Source organism: Erythrolamprus reginae, chromosome 5, assembly GCF_031021105.1.
Source record: "Erythrolamprus reginae isolate rEryReg1 chromosome 5, rEryReg1.hap1, whole genome shotgun sequence".
Lineage (NCBI taxonomy): Eukaryota > Metazoa > Chordata > Lepidosauria > Squamata > Dipsadidae > Erythrolamprus > Erythrolamprus reginae.
Genome location: NC_091954.1, coordinates 77,393,430 through 77,411,726, shown reverse-complemented (window position 1 = coordinate 77,411,726; position 18,297 = coordinate 77,393,430). Strand labels below are relative to the sequence as shown.

Here is an 18,297-nt window from a genome sequence, read left to right as displayed (position 1 = left end):
TGGACCAATTGGTCTGTAAAGTTCAAGATCTCAGGCTCCAGAATCATACTATTAGCCCACACAGAACTGAATCTACAGACTGCCCTGGATGAAGCCAGCGCATATGAACACTCTGAAGATCAGCCACTGAAATTCAGAGGTACCTGCTTTCAAACTCACTACCCAGCAGAAGTCAAGCTGTCCACCATGAAGAAACTGACCTAGATGACCCATCAGATGAGGAGGAAGAAGTAAGTCACCTGAAGACAATGTGGGAGAAAACTTCAACTGCAAAACCTCCTCGGAACTCTTGCCTTGACTGTAGGGGGAATCACAACAAAGCTGATTGTAGGTTCTGCACCATCACATGCCATCATTGTGGCAAGAAGATTCACTTATCCAGAGTCTGCAGAGCCACCCTGCCAACCAATGATGAGCCATATGACCCTGCCTACCAATTAAAACCTATCATAAGTCATTGGTACCAGGCCTCTGCAACCACTTCATCTAACAAATTTTACCTCACAGTCAAGATTGAAGGGAGGTCCTGCAAGATGGAAGTCGACACTGGATCATCCAAATCCTTGATTTCTTGGGCTACAATAAACCAACCACTGAGCCATATAGCACAGTCACGTACATAAACTGGGTTAGCTTCTGCACCATGGTGAGATTTAGTTACTTATTTAGATAATGGCCAACATTAAGATTAAGGCTGAAAACAATTTCTGAGAATTTTAGGTTCAGCATTTCAAGAAATCACTGCATTGGGAAAAGTTAATAGTTAACGGACACTGGTACCATTTTTTTTTACAGTCAGTGGACAAAGTTTGGAAATGAAGGTAACCATTGTTGTTCCCCTCTCTATCCCAAATCTCCATATATACGAATACATTGCTTGCTTTCAATGGAGCTGAATGACAGAGTCAGTTGTAAATCTTTAGAGAACTTAGTAATATAATGACAAAATGGGGAAGAAGGGCAGCAATGAAGGTTTGCTATAATTATTGTTCAGTCTGCCTTGAGTGACATATATCAAAGAAGAAAAGATCCATTGATCCATTGCTTCAAATCCTCACCAATTTGAAGCCAACAATTTTTCTTTACTTTAGAAAGTAGGAAAGGGCTGAACAAATAGGGAATGAAATGGAATTCAACTGTTATTAACAAATTGAAGTTTAATAATTAATAAAAAGACAGCTGGGAAATTGTAAGGAATTCTAAGGAACATATTACAAATCTTAGATGCATTTGCTTAAGAACAGTCTTAGGACATAAGTGTGTGTGTGTTGTAATAAAATAGGAGGATGAACTGAGAACACCCAGAGAACAGAAGACAATATTTCTATGTGCCTATGAATATAAAAAAATAACACCGTGTCAAAATGTATTCTCAAAGCTTTTAAAAAAATTCTTCCCAAGTCAAAACAGGTTGCTATTTTCTTAGCTCCCCCACCCATCCTGGAAGATATTTGGGGATATCTTCTGGTGACATTTCTAACAAGGCATGATTTGTTTGTTTTTTCTTATGGTCAGAAAAGGTAGAGTTCTTTTTATTATTTTGCTATTCTGTGTTCTGCCGGTGTGTTTCAACCACCCGTAATTACAGGGTAATTAGTCCAGGAAGACACACACCACAGGATAAAAGGAAAACCCAAAAGTTTTTATAAACAGAAAAACAGAAACAGCTCCCTTTTTAAATGTCAAAGGGATTTTCTGGTACACACAAGGCACAGGTTAAATGCAATCCAATTGCTCACCCAATAACTGGGAAATTGAGTCCAATTCTAAAGTCCAGAGAGTCCCCACACAATCTTGAACAGCACAAAACCCACGATCTTGATGAAACAATGAATCAGATAAACTGCGATGAGGCTAAAACACCAAGCTGCACTTTTATCTGTAGCACTAATTACAGCAGCCCCACCCAACCACAGGTGGCCTCATTTTCTCTTGTAATAATCCTTCAGTTGTTGTCTCCTATGCATCACTCTACGCATGCATGGATGTGTCATTAATTCTTGTTCAGAATCCAGGGATGATACAGATGATTGATCTCCTTCTGGGCTGTCTGCCAAACTCCCCTCTTCCCTGTCACTCACGCTTCCTTGGTCAGAGGAGGCTTCGTCAGCAGATTCCATCGGGAGCAAAACAGGCCTGCAGCATGTGGATGTTTCCCCCACATCCACCTGCACATTCCTTGGGGCAGGAGCTGGGCCAGAGCTAACCACAATATTCTGTAACACTCAACACTCTTGAACATTCTGTAGTCTCCCTTAGCTGTCCTACTTCCTGGGCTCTAAAAAACATAACCTAATGAAATATTTTCCAGAAAGTTAATTGAAGTGTAGAAAGCAAGGGATGATGCAGAATGCTGGAAAGTGGAGGAAATAAAATGAGAGACAGGATATTTTCATATATGCTGTAACTTGTGGAAGGATAACCAAGACCTAACCCAGCATCCCAGCTACAAAAGCCTAAAAAATAGAAAAACATTATTCTTATTTTAACAAATTGAAGGGAATTTTTTTTGCCATAAGAGTTAAGGAAAAAAATCATTGACACACATGAACACAAACAAGAGAGAGGGAGAAAAAGGGAAGGATAGAGGAGGGGAAAAGGAGAGAGGGAGAGAGACAGACAGAGAGAGAGAGAGACAGAAAAAGACAGAAAGAGACAGAGATTCTAGCCTAGCATTCAACAGATCTGTAATGACCTATGAAAATCCCCTCTGGAGTCTTTATCCTGTATCAATGTTATATTGCATTTCTATGCCTCTTTTGTTTTTACCGGAGTATACCAAAGAGAAAGTTCAAATTAAATACTTCATCTTTCAGAAAGTTGCTCCCTTTTCTAAGGATTTTTCCATCCCTACTTAGTTCTTGTGATTTTGTAATTTCTGCAGCTGTCCTGTGGCTTTTCAACCTTGCACAACATGATTTTTCCCCCTTAAATTTTCCAGTGTTGAGACATCATTGGCAGATTATCAATGTTATTTTGTTTTGTTTTCCACAAACGAGACAGCATTCTTTCCCCAAATGTCAGTCCGCGAATCATTGAATCTGACTGACAAGCTTTTAACAGTGATACACATTTTGAAACTTCTGTAACTTATTTTATTCACAGTCAGGCTTGTATAAAAATCATTCTTGTAAGGATCCCCCCCCCCCCCAACAGCCAATGCAACTGAAATCTGTCAAGCTAAATTCTACTTAACCATGAGGGAGAAACTCGAGCTTTCAGCAAGAATTACAAGAAATTTGCCATGCTTGAAAGCTGTAGGAAACAATCTGAAACTTGCCAGTATATTCAACCAGTTGCACTTTTCCATGTTTTGACTTCATACGTTATTGAATAAGGGAAAATTAGATGTTAATTCACATTTCAACTTAATGAATTAGAGATGCATTAATATTTAACTTTGTGCCAATAAATCTTACAAATCATCTGGAACTATAGTCTTCACTCTGGAATCCTGGCAGGTGGAATTCAAGCACACCTGGAAGGAATGGGTTGGGTTGGGGAAATCAATGTTAAAATGCTTTTTAAAAATAAATATTTGGCATCCTGTAGATGTAAATTATATTTTATATGCACATATTTATATAGGTATAATGTTCAATATTTGAATTTTAAAAATCAGAATTGAAGTTAGTTTTACCTGTGGCAGCATCGGCCTTCTGGAACATGTGTGTTCCGTAAACTTGCCAACTTTATGATGGGTGGACTGTAAGTCCCAGAATTTCAAAGCCAGCTTGCCAATTTTGAAAAATATTTCCATATAGCCTGACACTTGATTGGTCCTGATGCTACCATCCTCATGCTCAGATCTTAGTGTCTTTATTCATTCCAACAACTATAGATACCAGCCAAGAAAAATATTTAATACATACTGATACATGATCCAAAGTCTTATTAATGCTCCTGGTCTCTTTGAACATTAGCAGCTGTTCCAGAACTTGCTCCTACCTGTTTTTAGTTATCTTAGAATGGGATTTACATCTCCTGAATCCTGGTCAATGCCTGAAGATATACAGTATATTGGAAATTCCAGTGCAAATACATATGTAAGTAAGTGGACTTGGGAAGGAAATCACTAGAGACAGAGGGGGAGATTCTGCATTTTTCTACCTTTTCTCATTCAGTTTGTTAAAAGGATATTTTGGCTTTATCTCAAAGGAAAGTGACTTCTGTGAAATTCTCATATAAATTAATCTTGCACTTAAGTTATTTACAAAGCAGACAAGAGATACGTGTGAATTTATTAGATTTTGTGTTCCATTTTTTTTTCAGTTTAAGGTAGCTTAAGGCATAACACTTACCGCTCCATGATATTAACACTGTGAAGTGGGTTAGACTGAGAGAGTGACTATCTCAAATTCAGCCAACCACTTTTGAGTACTACCAGTTTCTAGCCCGGCACCTTAACCACTCCATAAAACTGGACCTTGTGCCTTTTCTTTCTTCAAAACAATCTCTAACTTCCCAAGCTTCTATTAGATTCCAAGGGGAAGCCTCATAAATGGATTAATCCAATGGTGGGTTGTTCCCGGGTTGACCCAGTTCTGTGAACTGGTAGCAGGGGCAGTGGGAGGCTCTGCCCACCCACCCAGGATGCTTCTGCACATGCACAGAAGCATCACACACAAGTGCAAACCAGTAGCAATTAATCTGATTGATGTTCTGTAGTAATCTCTACTAAAAGAAAATTCAGCCCTTGAGAACTTGTGAAAACTTCTTTAGACATCTCTATTTACCTGCCAATAAGTGAATTCTGAAAGAAAATTTGTTGCCAACTTGGAACAATAAGTTTCAATGAGTGCCTATTAATGAGAAAAAGTAATAGGGCGTATCTCCTTCATCTTTTGCTGCCATCCATTAATTCACAAACTCTGGTCACTAAAAAGAAAGCTGAAGGGATTGGATACTGTAGCCTAGAGGATAATTCTCTGCCTTACAAGGCAATGGTTGCAGGTTCAAGTCCCAGTGGGTATGGCTAGCTGATGAGGCCAAAATAAGGCCGAAATAGATCTATCCTAGTCTCCCTTAATTTTCAAATTCAACAAAAAACAACATGCGACATATATATATATATATATATATATATTTGAACCAAGTATATTTATGATAATTTACATGTGTTAGAGAACATTTAAAAATAATTCTTATACTTTCAATGGAAACATAAAATATAGTGTTGCAACAGAAGAAAATGGCCAGATGATTTATAGAGAGCAAGGAAGTTGACTTTGACAGAGATATGCAGATTGTGTTATCTAGGGAAGGCGAGATAAAGTATTTTTAATGTGTAGATACCATTCTTAAACCACTGAGACACTTCACTAATTCAATGAACTATATGAAGGAGCATGAAGTACAACAAAACTGAAATTGCAATATTTGGTTGCTATAAGCATTCTTAATAAAAGATTTTATTAAAATTATTAATATAATTTTAGTAGTCTTGTGGATTGATTTAGATACATAAAATCATAGGGCTCCAAAAAGGAACCTTAGAAGTCTACTAGTCCAAAACCTGCCCAAGACAAGACACCTTATACCTTCACAGACTGTTTCATTGCTTAATAGTTCTTACTGTTGGTAAATTCTTCCTTCTTTCTAGGTTGGAACTTCTACCCATTACTTCTTGTCTAGTGCTGTAGATATTAAATCAACATCAACTTTTTTGTTCTTTAAATATTGGAAGACTGCTAGCATGTCACACTTCAATCTTTTCTTTGTTAAGTTAAATGTTTCTAGTTCCTTTATCCGTTCTTCATAGATTTAGCCTCAAGGTCCTTTATTATTTTTGTTGGTCTCCTCTGCGCTCTTTTTAGGGCCTCAGCATCTTTTCATATTGTGGTTACAAGAATTGCATTCAGAATTCCAAATATGGACCTTACCAGTACAGTACAGAGCAGAATTATCACTTCCCATTATAGCAGATAATCCTTCTGTTGATACCATCTAGAACTGCATTGACATTTATAGCAAGTGCAGCACACTGCTGTCTCATATTTCAGTGGTGGTCCTTTGGACATCAAGTTCTGCTCATAGGTACTGTAGTAGAGCCTGATATTGCCTGTCCTGTATGTGTTCATCTTTTTTTTCCTATGCAAGTTCAGGACCTTACTTATCTCACCAATGAATATCTAGCTGGATAGGGTTCAGAGCTTAAGTCTTTCAAGATCCTTCTGAAATTTGAGTTTCTCTTTTGAAGTGTTAGCAACAGCAAAGTGTTGTGGATCAGCTTTGACCCACAAATTTGATAAGAATTCCTTCAGTGTCCGCATCTAGGTCATTTAAGAAGATGTTGAAGAGCACTGGGCCCAAAACAGAAGCTTGAGATACCAAACTGCATGCTTTCTTCAAGTAGAAATAGTTCCATTGAGGATACACTGACCGTGGTTGTTTAGCCAATTACAGCTCAATTTGTTATGGTACTGTTTATCCCACATTGTTCTTACCAGGAGTAGGCTGTGGTCTACTTTATCAAATGACTTATTGAAGTCTAAATATACTATACCCATAGCATTTCCTTGGGCCACTAATTTTTCAAACAAAGGCAATAACATTTGTTTTGCACCTGTTCTTAACAACCCCATGCTGGCTTCTATTAATTGCCTTGCTCATTTCCAGAGACTCACAAATCCATTGCTTAATTACCTGTTCAAGGATTTTCCCAGATATTGATGTCAAACTGACTAGTCTGTAGTTTTCATGGATCAGTCCCCCCTCCCCCTTTAAAAGTTTGGAACCATTCCAGCTCTTTTCCAGTCCTCTGGTAATACCACTGTGCTTCAAAGGCTTATGCCTTTGTAATTTTTTGAATTACAAGAAAATTATGAATATTTAGAGACATTCTATTCCATAGCCCACCATCACACTAAGAGTACTATATCCAGTAGTCATAACTATATTATTTGAACACCCCACTGGTCTCAGCAGGATTTGCCTTTAACTAAGCTATTTAGAACTGTGGTAAAATTTACCTCTGGCTTTTGTAAGCATTTACACCTATGATTAGCTTTTACACCTTGTAAATTAAACACAGCTTTGAAAAAATAAGAAAGCTCCTACGCAGTTAATCATGGCTGTCTTTTTCAGATTTCTAATGTTTGATTTTTTTTTAAAAAAATGGCCCTTTTAAAGATTTCATAAGAATATTAAATATATATTCTTAACAGTCTTCTCACATAATTTATTATTATTATTGAAGGGTTCTTTTACCACTTAGATATGAATGCTCACAGAAACATTTATACTATAACGTGAATGCAGGGCAAGAAATAGACAAAAAGAAAGAGAAAGAAAGAGAAAGAAACAAGAAAAAACAAAAAATTATATTATTTGTAAGAAAATCAGAACAATGAAAGCAAAAATGTCCCTTCTTCAATTTTGTTTAACATCCTGGTGATAAATTGGGGTTATTCAATTATCATGCATTTCATTATTGTTTTCAAAGATGTACTAACACACTGCATCCTGAGACCTTAATTCACTTGCATCTGCAAAACTACATCCCAAGTCATAATCATTCTTGTTTAGATATTTAGAAAGAAGAGGCAAGGGTATTGGGGGATCATGCCAGTCAATAGTGGGGTCTAAAATAATTGCTACGAGCACCTGGCGAGTGGGCAGAGCTTCCTGCTATCGCTACTGGTTCACAGAACCAAGCCAAACCGGGAGCAATCTCCTGCTGATATCAGTATATCCTCAGTATTTCCAAATATACAATGCTCTGCAAGTTTCTAAATATGCACAGAAGTATGAAGGAAGATACAAATCACTTTCCATTAACACATGCTATGCTGACAATTTTAAAGCAATACTTAATTTATTAAATGTAAATGCTAGGATAATTGCAGAAATATTAAGGTGGAGCTTCTATGCCAATGAAAACTCAATTTCATTGAAATTTTATTTCATCAGGATTTTGTTTGACCTGGGGGTGATGGGGTGGATGGGGACAGGGCGGGTGGGGACAGGTCAACATTACTCGTGTTGGGGGTGCCTGTGGTAGTCTGAGTGCTCTGTCAGTGAAAATTATTATTATTATTATTATTATTATTATTATTATTATTAATTATTATTATTATTATGTCAGTACAACACAGCAAACGAGATCACTATGCTGGATTTCGTATTTCATCACCAGTTGGGCGCTTCCCACGCACCTAGGACTGCGTGATGTAGCGGCGAATTATGTTTGCCGATCCCAGTAAAGCGGCCTTTTGCAATTGACAGAAGGAGATTTTGTCAATTCCAATGGTTTTCAAATGTCCACTGAGATCCTTTGGTACTGCGCCCAGCGTGCCAAGTACCACTGGGACCACTTTCATGGGCTTATGCCAGTCGTTGCAGCTCGATTTTTAGATCTTCGTATTTCACTACTTTCTCTAGCTGCTTGTCCTCTATTATTATTATTATTATTATTATTATTATTAAATTAGATTTGTATGCCGCCCCTCTCCGAAGACTCGGAGCGGCTCACAACAGCAAAGCATAGTACAAATCCAATAGTTAAAAACAACTTAAAAGCCCTTAATATAAAAAACAGTCATACATCTCAGACAAACCATATATAAAACAGAAACGGCCCAGGGGAATCAATTTCCCCTTGCCTGATGGCAGAGGTGGGTTTTAAGGAGTTTGCGAAAGGCAAGGAGGGTGGGGGGCAATCCTAATCTCTGGAAGGGAGTTGATTCCAGAGGGTTGGGGCCACCACAGAGAAGGCTCTTCCCCTTGGCCCCGCCAGACAACATTGTTTTGTCGACAGGAACCAGAGAAGGCCAACTCTGTGGGCTTTCAAGCTCTATTTCCGGCTGCAACGACCTCCTGCAATCCTCTGCCAGTGAAAATGGAGCTCGCTGTGGCCCTCACAAACTGTGTTTCCAGCTGTGACAGCCTCCTGCAGCCTTCTGCCAGTGAAAACGGAGCTCCTGAGTTCTGTTTTCGCTGGATGAGGCATCATGGGCCAGTCCAGTTTCCATGGCAGCCCTGTGGGTCAGATCTAAGCACCTCATGGGCCGGATCCAGCCTGCAGCCTTGGACACCTGTTTTATACACACTCCTGGACTCTACCTAGAAATGCTCCCTCATGCATTCGGCTTGAACAATTACCTAGGATTATTGCGATAAATTGCAAGTTTCAGGTGTAACAATGTGAGTGAGCCTTTTGAAATCTTCTCTGGCTTGTCATCCCTTGCATTTAATTTTTTTAAAAAATTATTTGTCACATGCCTTATATTCTGTTCAATGACAAGTAGTCCTCGATTTAATTGAGCCCAATAAAATTTCTGTTATTAAGTGAAATAGTTGTTAAATGAATTTTGTCCCAAGTTACGAGTTATGAAGTTAATAATATGGTGGTTAATATGGTTGTTAAGTGTATCTGTCTTCCCCATTGTCTTTGTTTCTCAGAAGGTTGGAAAAAGGATCACATGATCCTGGGACACTACAACCGTCATAAACATGAGTCAGTTGCCAAGCACCTGAATTTTCATCACATGCAGAAAAAGCAATTGCTGCCAAGCTGCCTTCCATTGACGACCTGTATACTGCACAAGTCAAAAAGAGGGTTGTGAAAATATTTACTGACCCCTCGCATCCTGGACATAAACTGTCTCAACTCCCACCCTCAAAACATCACTACAGAGCACTGCACACCAAGACAGCTAAACACAAGAACAATTTTTTCCCAAACGCCATCACTCTGCTAAACAAATAATCCCCTCAACATTGTCAAACTTTTTACTAAGTCTGCACTTCTATTGCTACTAGTTTTTTCTCATCATTCCTATCACCAATTTCCTCCCACTCAGGACTGTATGACTGTAACTCGTTGCTTATATCCTAATATTTTTATTAATATTGATTGTTTCTTCATTACTTATTTGACCCCTATGACAATCATTAAGTGTTGTACCACAGGTTCTTGACAAATCTATACTTTCTTTTATGTACATTGAGAGCATATGCACCAAGACAAATTCCTTGTGTGTCCAATCACACTTGGCTAATAAAGAATTGTATTGTATTATATGTCTGTGGGGATGTTGGCCATAGGTCACTTTTGTCAGTGCCAATGTAACTTTGAAAAGTCACTAAATTAACGTTTGTACCCCAAGACTAACTATTATTATGGTATTTATGTATTGCAAGATTTATATTACACCACAGAACCTTCTTCGTGAAGTTTCAAAAATTAATTATTTTGTTAACATTTTAAATTGATCTCATAAAAGTATATCCTATTATGCATTCTTTAGCTTTTGTAGCAGATTGAATATGAGCTTCTAGCCAATTAATGTCTTTAATAAAGGGTCAACTGTGCTTCACAACATAATGGATTTGGGTTGATGAACAGAGACAATCCTTCTATGCTGTCTTTGCACTATACTTATTTTAAGAATTTCCTTTCAGTTGAATCATATAATATACAAATAACTAATTTTAAAATACCCTAAAATTCTCTTAGCTAATCAGTCTGAACAAACAAATACTGGTAAGAATTATTCATCTTCATTCGAAGAAATGACTTTTTGTATGAGTGAGCTTTGGTATAAAGGTTCTTAAAACGTTTGAACCATTGCATTTTTGAGCAACAAAAAAAAGCTGAACAATTGGACAGAACATTTTTATAAAAATGTTATAAAATAACATAGCTTCTCACTAATTCATATTTTACATTGAAAATACCACAGAAATTTGTTGCTGTAAATATATTTTATTTATAGTTTTACTTCTGTAATGCATTAGAGACTACTGTAGTCAGTGTACAGTCAAATCTGTTTGAGAATTTAAAAAAGAAAAAGGATGGCTTTGCATAAACAAACTTGTTTTCAACATTTATTTTATTTGTAGTCTTATTTTTTTAAAAATCAACTGAGCTTTTAGCAAACTTTTCCCTATCCTAATATTAGTGACAGGCACTTATGGATAGAATAAGCATACCTCTGGAAATTTCTGATGTCAGTCATGTTGATTGCCATCTGAATCAGAATTGTTTGCAAGCAATTTCCATCAATTTTAGTAAAAATGCAAGTAAATTAAGGCATAATAAATAAATTATCCCGGAAGACATGATTCTGCAACTTGTTTGATGCAAATTATAATCTGCATGAGTTATCATTACTATGCTTTGTGCAAAAGTGGAGCTCTGAATTGGTAAAAATTGATTTTGATGATGATACAACATAAGATAGGCCTATGCTCATTTTAGATGAAAATTCTAAAAATGTTAGGTTCATTTTCAGTATATTAAGATGGATATTCTGACTTTCAAATAAATTAGGAACTAGAAAGTATCATGTTCAGAACCAATACAGATTCTGGATTTTCTTTTGATATATTTCTATATTTTTGTTCTTACTTTCAAGCATTCAAAGTTCTTCAGGTTGGAATAGAAATTGCAGAAAAGATATTTTCTCTGTGATATCTTCCCTCCTCTTTTTCTTCACATTCTTATTTCAAGAACATTCTGTACCACCCTGGAACATTCTAATACTTGAATCAGATGTTCTGAAGACAGAACTTTCTGACAAACAGTGGTATTTAGTTAGTTAGGTTTTTTGTTTGTTTGCCACCCATATTGCAATGAAGCAGTGATCTTTATGCTGGAATTATTATTATTATTATTATTATTATTATTATTATTATCATCATCATCATCATCATCATCATCACTGGCTTTATTTTCCTTTGTTATTTTGTGTTTATATACGTACTACTTGTCTTATATTCTGTTTCAGTCTTGTCCCTTGTACTTTAGGTTTCTTCTTCAGAAATGACTTTGTCTAGTAGAAGACTGCAGGCTATTCTGATCTGCAAATTAGGAGTTATTTCTTTTACAGCGCTGATTACCCAAATCCTTTGTTCAATGTGTTGATGTTCCAAGAATTAACTCTCAAAAGATTTCACACTCTTTACGGTGTGAAAAAAGAATATAATGAAAGAACTGTCATGAACATTAGTAGAAAGGTGGCTATAAATCCACAAAACAAAGGAAGGAATTAATGAATTATGTCAATGTCATACTTTTATGTGAAATGTGTGTGTTTTCAGAATTTAGCAGGAATATGTTTTTGATCATTCAGAATGCAATAACGGTTTAGGGAAATAATGGGTTGTCAAATACTATTTTAGGCAGTCTTCTCCAAGCTGATTTTGCCAGCATTTGGTACTATAACTTTCCCAATTTCCAACCAGCACACACAAAAAGCAGTGGATGAAGAAAGGTTTATTTCAGGATTCTCAAATGCGGTTCTAGTCCAATCAAGAATGGAGACTATAAGGCGCTGAATAAGGCTTCAGTACCCTTCAGAGTTGCTACCTTACCACAATTTTACTATGATACAAATAGAGAACTATTGAATGCAGAGTAATAACCTAACAATATTTAACTGTTTTAAATTATATCAAAATTTAGTTTTTATCATGGTCCCATCCATTTGAATCTCTGGCATGCCAAGGGTCAAGTACAGCATTCAGACCTCAAAGTGGTACAGCCTGGTCAAAATAAAAGCTTCCTTCTCAGAATGATTCCAGCACTGGAAAGCCAGACAAAAAGCAATTGTTCAGCATTTCCCTCTAGAAACAGTGAATTCCTTTCTTTCTTTCCTCCTGAAGGGATGGGAAACCTGTTAGACTGATTCTTTTCAGAGAAATATAACTACTGGCCCATAGAAATTTCTCCTGAGATTGGGAACTTTTCCTCTTTGAAAAAGCCCCACTATGCTCAAAGGCTTTTGACAAGGTGTACCCCCTTGTGTTTCAATAATAACCAAGAATTATCTTTTAATGAATAATTTCATTGTGTGTTTTCTAACTACCCACAGAAATGCCAAGCACTTCCCCTAACAGTTTCTGATAGGACAAAAACAAACCCAAAACAAACTAATCTGTGATCACTAGCACAAACTGGGTATCCCTCAGGACACAGGTCGCTCTTGTTCTCTACACTGATGGTTAATATCCAACAAGAGTAGAAGCAGAAACAGTTTTGGAAGGGACCTGGGAGGTTTTCTAATGTAACCCATTGATTTAGGAAACCCTAAGAAAATTTCAGACAGTATTGAGAGATTACTTTAACACTTGACCTGGAACCTATTGAAGCTTTGGGGCTTCATGGCACAATTATCTTGGGAAAGGAAGGGGAGATTTTTTTTCCCCTCCCTACCCAGCTCACACCTCCAGTTTTAGTCCCTTATTGAAGAGGGATATTTCTAAGGAGGTAGCACAAGATAAAATACATATACCAAAGTGAAGATTGAAATATATTAGATAGGAGATTTTGGGGGGAAGAAGGATGATCATAATGGGTAAGAGTTTGAGAAATACTTTTACTGTTATATAGTGATAAATCAAACCATCCACTTAGGAAGCAACCCTGATTGACCGTCAATTTCTCATGCTGTTGTGCAAATGGAATAGTTGTGCAAATGAAATATCCAAGGATAATATTTCATTCATTTAGATCTAGGCTGTGTTATTTGAGCGTTCCCTTTATTCTTTTGAGCAGCTTATGTACATTATGATGTAGTGAAGGTATATAAAGCTGTATATTGATTGTGGAGAGAAAAAAAAACTTTGGGAAAAAAAAGAAGTGAGATATTTCTGATAAATGCTACTGTATTACTTTCTGGAAACCAGGGCTGGTTAATGTTCGGTCAATGCTAATCATTTTAGCAGCTCCTGTATGAAATCCGAGAGTCCTCCACCAGTCCATGAAGCGCAACTTAAGAGAGGCGAGGCCGAGACAATAGCGCAAGGGCTTTGCCGCTGTTCCCTTCTTCCCTTTGTCTACGGATCGCGAAAGGTTCGCCCGCCTCCTCCATCTGCGCTAGATGAACTAGCGCAGATCAAAGGATCATCCCGGGCAGGATCTCATTTAATATCAGTACCGCGCTATTTAAACCCATTGACTAAAGATCCAGTTGCGGCTCTCCAGCACGCACGGCGGCCACCTCATCCATTTCTACGAGGGCAAACCAGGCGCCTCCCCCCCCTCCCCCGGAGATGGTTGGGACTTTGACATCTCCTCAGTGCCACACAATTGTCAATGGGAAATTGTGCGGGGTTTATTAATCCGGATAAGAAGAAGACAAGGTGAGAGGGTGATTTTTCCTCAAGTGGCTCGCCGGAAGCGTGGTCATCAAATAGACTTTTTTTGTTTTGCACTGTGTCCAAAGGTGGCCTCCTCTCCGTTTCTGCATATGAACCGACCTCATTACTCGCAATAACGGTGCGTGTAAAAAGCCTGGCGCGCGCGGCGCCCAAAACGCGCTTCCTCCCCTTCTCCGCGCTGCAATGCTTCTGAACGCAACCGCGCTCAGTTTTCTGCTCAAGGCAAACTGGCCGCCGCTTCTCAAATTCACCTCAGGAGGTTCCAGCACGGCGATTCCCAACGAGGAACCGGCGTTCACCAACGGCAAAGGGTTTATTATTATTATTATTTGAAAGGGGGAGGGAGCGTCCCACATCTGCGCGTGCAGTTGAAGGAAGGGGGCGGGGCTCCGGCGGGATCGCTGGGCAAAAAAGCCACGCTCTTTTCGGATTGGCCGTCTTCGGCTTGTGATGTCACGTCCGGCGGGAAAGCCTTGCTTTGTTGTGGGAACCGCCTCTTTCTGGGTCTGGCTGCGTTCGCAGGTGGTGCTGCCGCCGCTGGTGCTGCTGGTGCTTCGTGCCGCCGTCGCCCCCACCGTTCGTGGGTGCAGCGGAGTCTAGCCAGGCGCGCGCTACTTACTCCCTCCCTGCCTGAGAGGAACCGCACCGAGAGAAGAGCGCCCGGTGCCGCTGCTTCTTCTTTCTTCGCCGTCGTCGTTTTTTTTCCGCGCTCAAACTTCCAGACTTAAAACAACCCGTTTCTCCCACCCTTTTATTATTATTAGTATTAGCGTCGTTTGGCTTCTCCACAACTCTGGGCAAGATCTGGAAAGAGGAAACGTCTCCTTTAACTGTGCTTTTTTAAAAACAACAAAACAACAAAGGTTTTTTTCCCCTTTCGAAATAATCACCACATTGTATCCAAAACCTCCGTTGGGTTTTTGTTGGGTTTTTCCCCCCACCCCCCTTTTCTCCTCTGCAACCTCCCCCTTCGCTCCAATTGTTTGGGGAGCCGGTCTGAAGAAGCCGGCACACGCCAATATCCTTCGCCGGGTTCTGCTTCTTTTTTGTTTGGTTTGGAGGGTGGCCGTCGTGGCGTGAAATCTCCACCAAGTTCAGCCTCTGCCCACCTTTCACCCTTTGGCTTTGGAAAGCGCGCCCCTTGGCCGCCTCGTCCCTTGTCTGCCTGGAAGTGGCCTGACACGCACACACAAACACACACACACACACAGAGACACAAACACAAAGAGACACAGACACAAACACAAACACAGAGAGATACACACACAAACACACAGAGAGACACAAACACACAAACAGAGGCACACATACACAAACAGAGAGAGAGAGAGAGACAAACAAACAGAGAGAGACATATACACAGACACACACACACAAAGAGAGACACACACACAAACACACACCCCTTCCCCAACCGCTGACTTTGGCCACCTTGTGCGCTGCGCGCTGCGATTGCATTGTTCGCCGCCTCCCCCCCCCCCCTCGAAGGGTTTGCTTGCTGCCGGCGGGAGAGAAGAGGAGGAAAAAAAAAAAGGGAAGGCATCCGAAGGAGGGGATGCCCAACGGAAGGAGGGGTTGAGCCATCGCCACCCCCGCCACCAGCCAGAGCTCTTGCAAAGAGAGCACCGAGAGCGGCACGCGGAGACCGGCGGGACGCTGCGCCTTTTATTCTTTTATTTTTTCTTCCCCTCCCCGCGGCGGCTGCTGCAGGTTCCTTTTTTTGTGTGTGTTTTAGAGAGGAGGGAATTGGTGGGCGCGCGGCAGGATGCGTTTCTTCCCGGAGGGATTTTGCCTGCTGTGGGTCGCCGCGACCTGTTCGGCCAGGAGCGAAGGGGGCAACAAGGCGAGAAGCTGCTCGGAGCTCCGGCAGCTCTACGGAGCCAAAGGATTCAGCCCCAACGGGGTTCCCCAGGCGGAGATCTCCGGTGAGTTTAAAGAAGCAGCAGCAGCTATATTTTGCGCCGTTCTCTTTCTTTCTTTCTTTCTCTCCCCCCCCTCCGCCCCCCGCCCGGCTTCTGCAAGGCGAACAAAGGGATTTCTAGCCGCTTTCAACGGGAAACCTGCCGCCCACTTCCCATCGCCTGAAGAGAGAGACCGAGATGGGTCCTGGGGTGCCCGGTTCAGGCAGGCGGATGGACAGGGTCGGGAAGCCTACTTGAAAATAAATTGGGAGGGGGGGGGGAGAGAAAGAGCAGATCGATTTCAGCAGCTTAAATGGGGAGGAAAAGTCTCGGTGCTTGGGCCAAGTGGTGTTTTCCTAGATTAAATTGCAAACACGGCTTGGGATGAGGAATGTGACTGTCCTGGGTACAATTTTAAGAGCTTAATACACAAACAGGGTCCGGTTCATTTAAGAGGTCCGGTTTGGGTCTTGACATTCCCTGTGGATTTAAATAAAGAGGCTAAAGAGGAATGCTTGGAAGGAATAGATGCTATTCTAATCAGCATTTAAAAAAAACATGTTAACATCTCTAGCAATAGCTTGGCTCCGGAAAGGATGGGGGGACTTCACACCATCTCCCACTTTATTGGGCAGTGCCTTTTTTTCTCCTTTTTATTAAACCCAGTTTTGGCATCATTCTTGTTAACTTTCTGAAACTGTGCAGGGTTGCAGCCACTCTCCTTCCCCGATCAGGGAGGGTACTAAAAGTGGTTCTAAAAAAGTCTGGACTGCCAGGAAGTTTAATATGTGGATAATCTGTTCTTCCTAAACCAGCTTTGTAGCCAAGCCTGGAATCTCTGTGAAAACGCCTGTGTCAAACATTTCTTTTAAATCTAGAACTTGTGACTTTTGCTCACTTTTAAGACGGTTATCTGTCTCAAAAATGTATATTTTGAATTGTATTTACCAGGAAGAGAGTTTCTTATTTCTTCCCATTCTCCTCCCACTTTTTGCTGCATGATACTGGTGGGAAAGATGTGATTTGCTGATATAGTTTTAAAAATAAAACACTGTTCATAGCATGTGGCTGTAATGCTTGAGAACATTTGAGTCATGAGTCTAGTAGTGGATAGTGAGATAGGTTGTGATTGGTTGCAAAGTTAGAGAATGCCATAAGGTAATAGGAGATGTTATGTTTTATCCCTGTTGGGGAAGATTAAAAACCAGCCGACAATTTAAAAAAAAATAAATGCTAGGTTGTTTGAAATCTGTAGTTGAAGATTGCAAGAACTCACTCTTCAAGCTTATTGAATAATATAATTTGACTATCTTGCTTTTTTCTGCAACTTTCCTTTTTTCTCATACTTAATAGAAATTTATAAATTGAGAAAAATCAAAACATTCTTGCTGGCATCTAATAACTTTGTTATTGAGACTCAGCAGCAGATTACTTCAGAGTAAGGATGACATTGATCATTCAAATTCTGCTTCTCGGTCAATTTTATATTGTTTGCCTAGAAATACATTTCTGTGACATGGTAGTTCTAAATAAATTATAATACAATGGGTCATTTTTGATTGCTACAGTTTTTTGGCATTGAGTGCCAGCCAGTAGATTATACAGAAGCACCTTCAGTTGTTTGAGCTTAGATTCAGATCAAACTGAAGTTCTAAATCTAAAGGAATGTTTGCTTCTCATATTGGACTGAACTGCCCCCTACAGAATGATTTAAGTTGTCTGATGCATCCTCATTTACTGTAATACTGATCTCCTCAGTTTTGAAATATTCTTAAATATTGTATAAGGAGTAAATATCTTATAGGGCACTTGAATAAATGCTGGCTTTTCTTTTTAACTTTCTGCAGTGGGGATATTGCTTGCTGTATGAAATTGTAATCTGGTGCAAAAATGTTAAGGAGAAAGTTGTTTAAAAGTCTGTAGTAAACTAAACATACTTAGGATAGGCTTATCTGCCCTGAAGCTGCCCACATGGAATAAATACAACTTCCCATAGTTAAAATAGTATCTTTTGTTTCTTGGCTAAATTCAGACTGACACAAAATCAGAAATGAAAACCCTAACTAGAAATTGAATTCATGTATTTGATTTTTAAAAAGTTGGGCTGGTGATATGTTGGTATTGTTAAGAGAAAACATTTGGATGCTTCACTTATCACCATGTCTTTGCTATTTAGTGATTATTATTCCTGTTTATTTATTTACTTGAAATAGTTCTATGGCAGTCAAAGTGTTTCAGTGTTGCTTACTTTACTGAACAGAACCCAAGAAAAAGACTACAAAATCATAAT

General features: G+C 39.4%; 1 protein-coding gene across 1 annotated transcript in view; it reads left to right on the top strand.

The window, feature by feature from the left end:
* Positions 1 to 14,570: 14,570 nt before the first annotated feature.
* The window catches only part of GPC1 (glypican 1), a 253,882-nt gene continuing 250,155 nt past the window's right edge, over positions 14,571 to 18,297 (top strand). Inside the window, exon 1 of the mRNA XM_070753246.1 lies at positions 14,571 to 16,031. Coding sequence (XP_070609347.1) covers positions 15,872 to 16,031 — 160 coding nt within the window. The 5' untranslated portion in view covers positions 14,571 to 15,871. The remainder of the gene's footprint in view (positions 16,032 to 18,297) is intronic.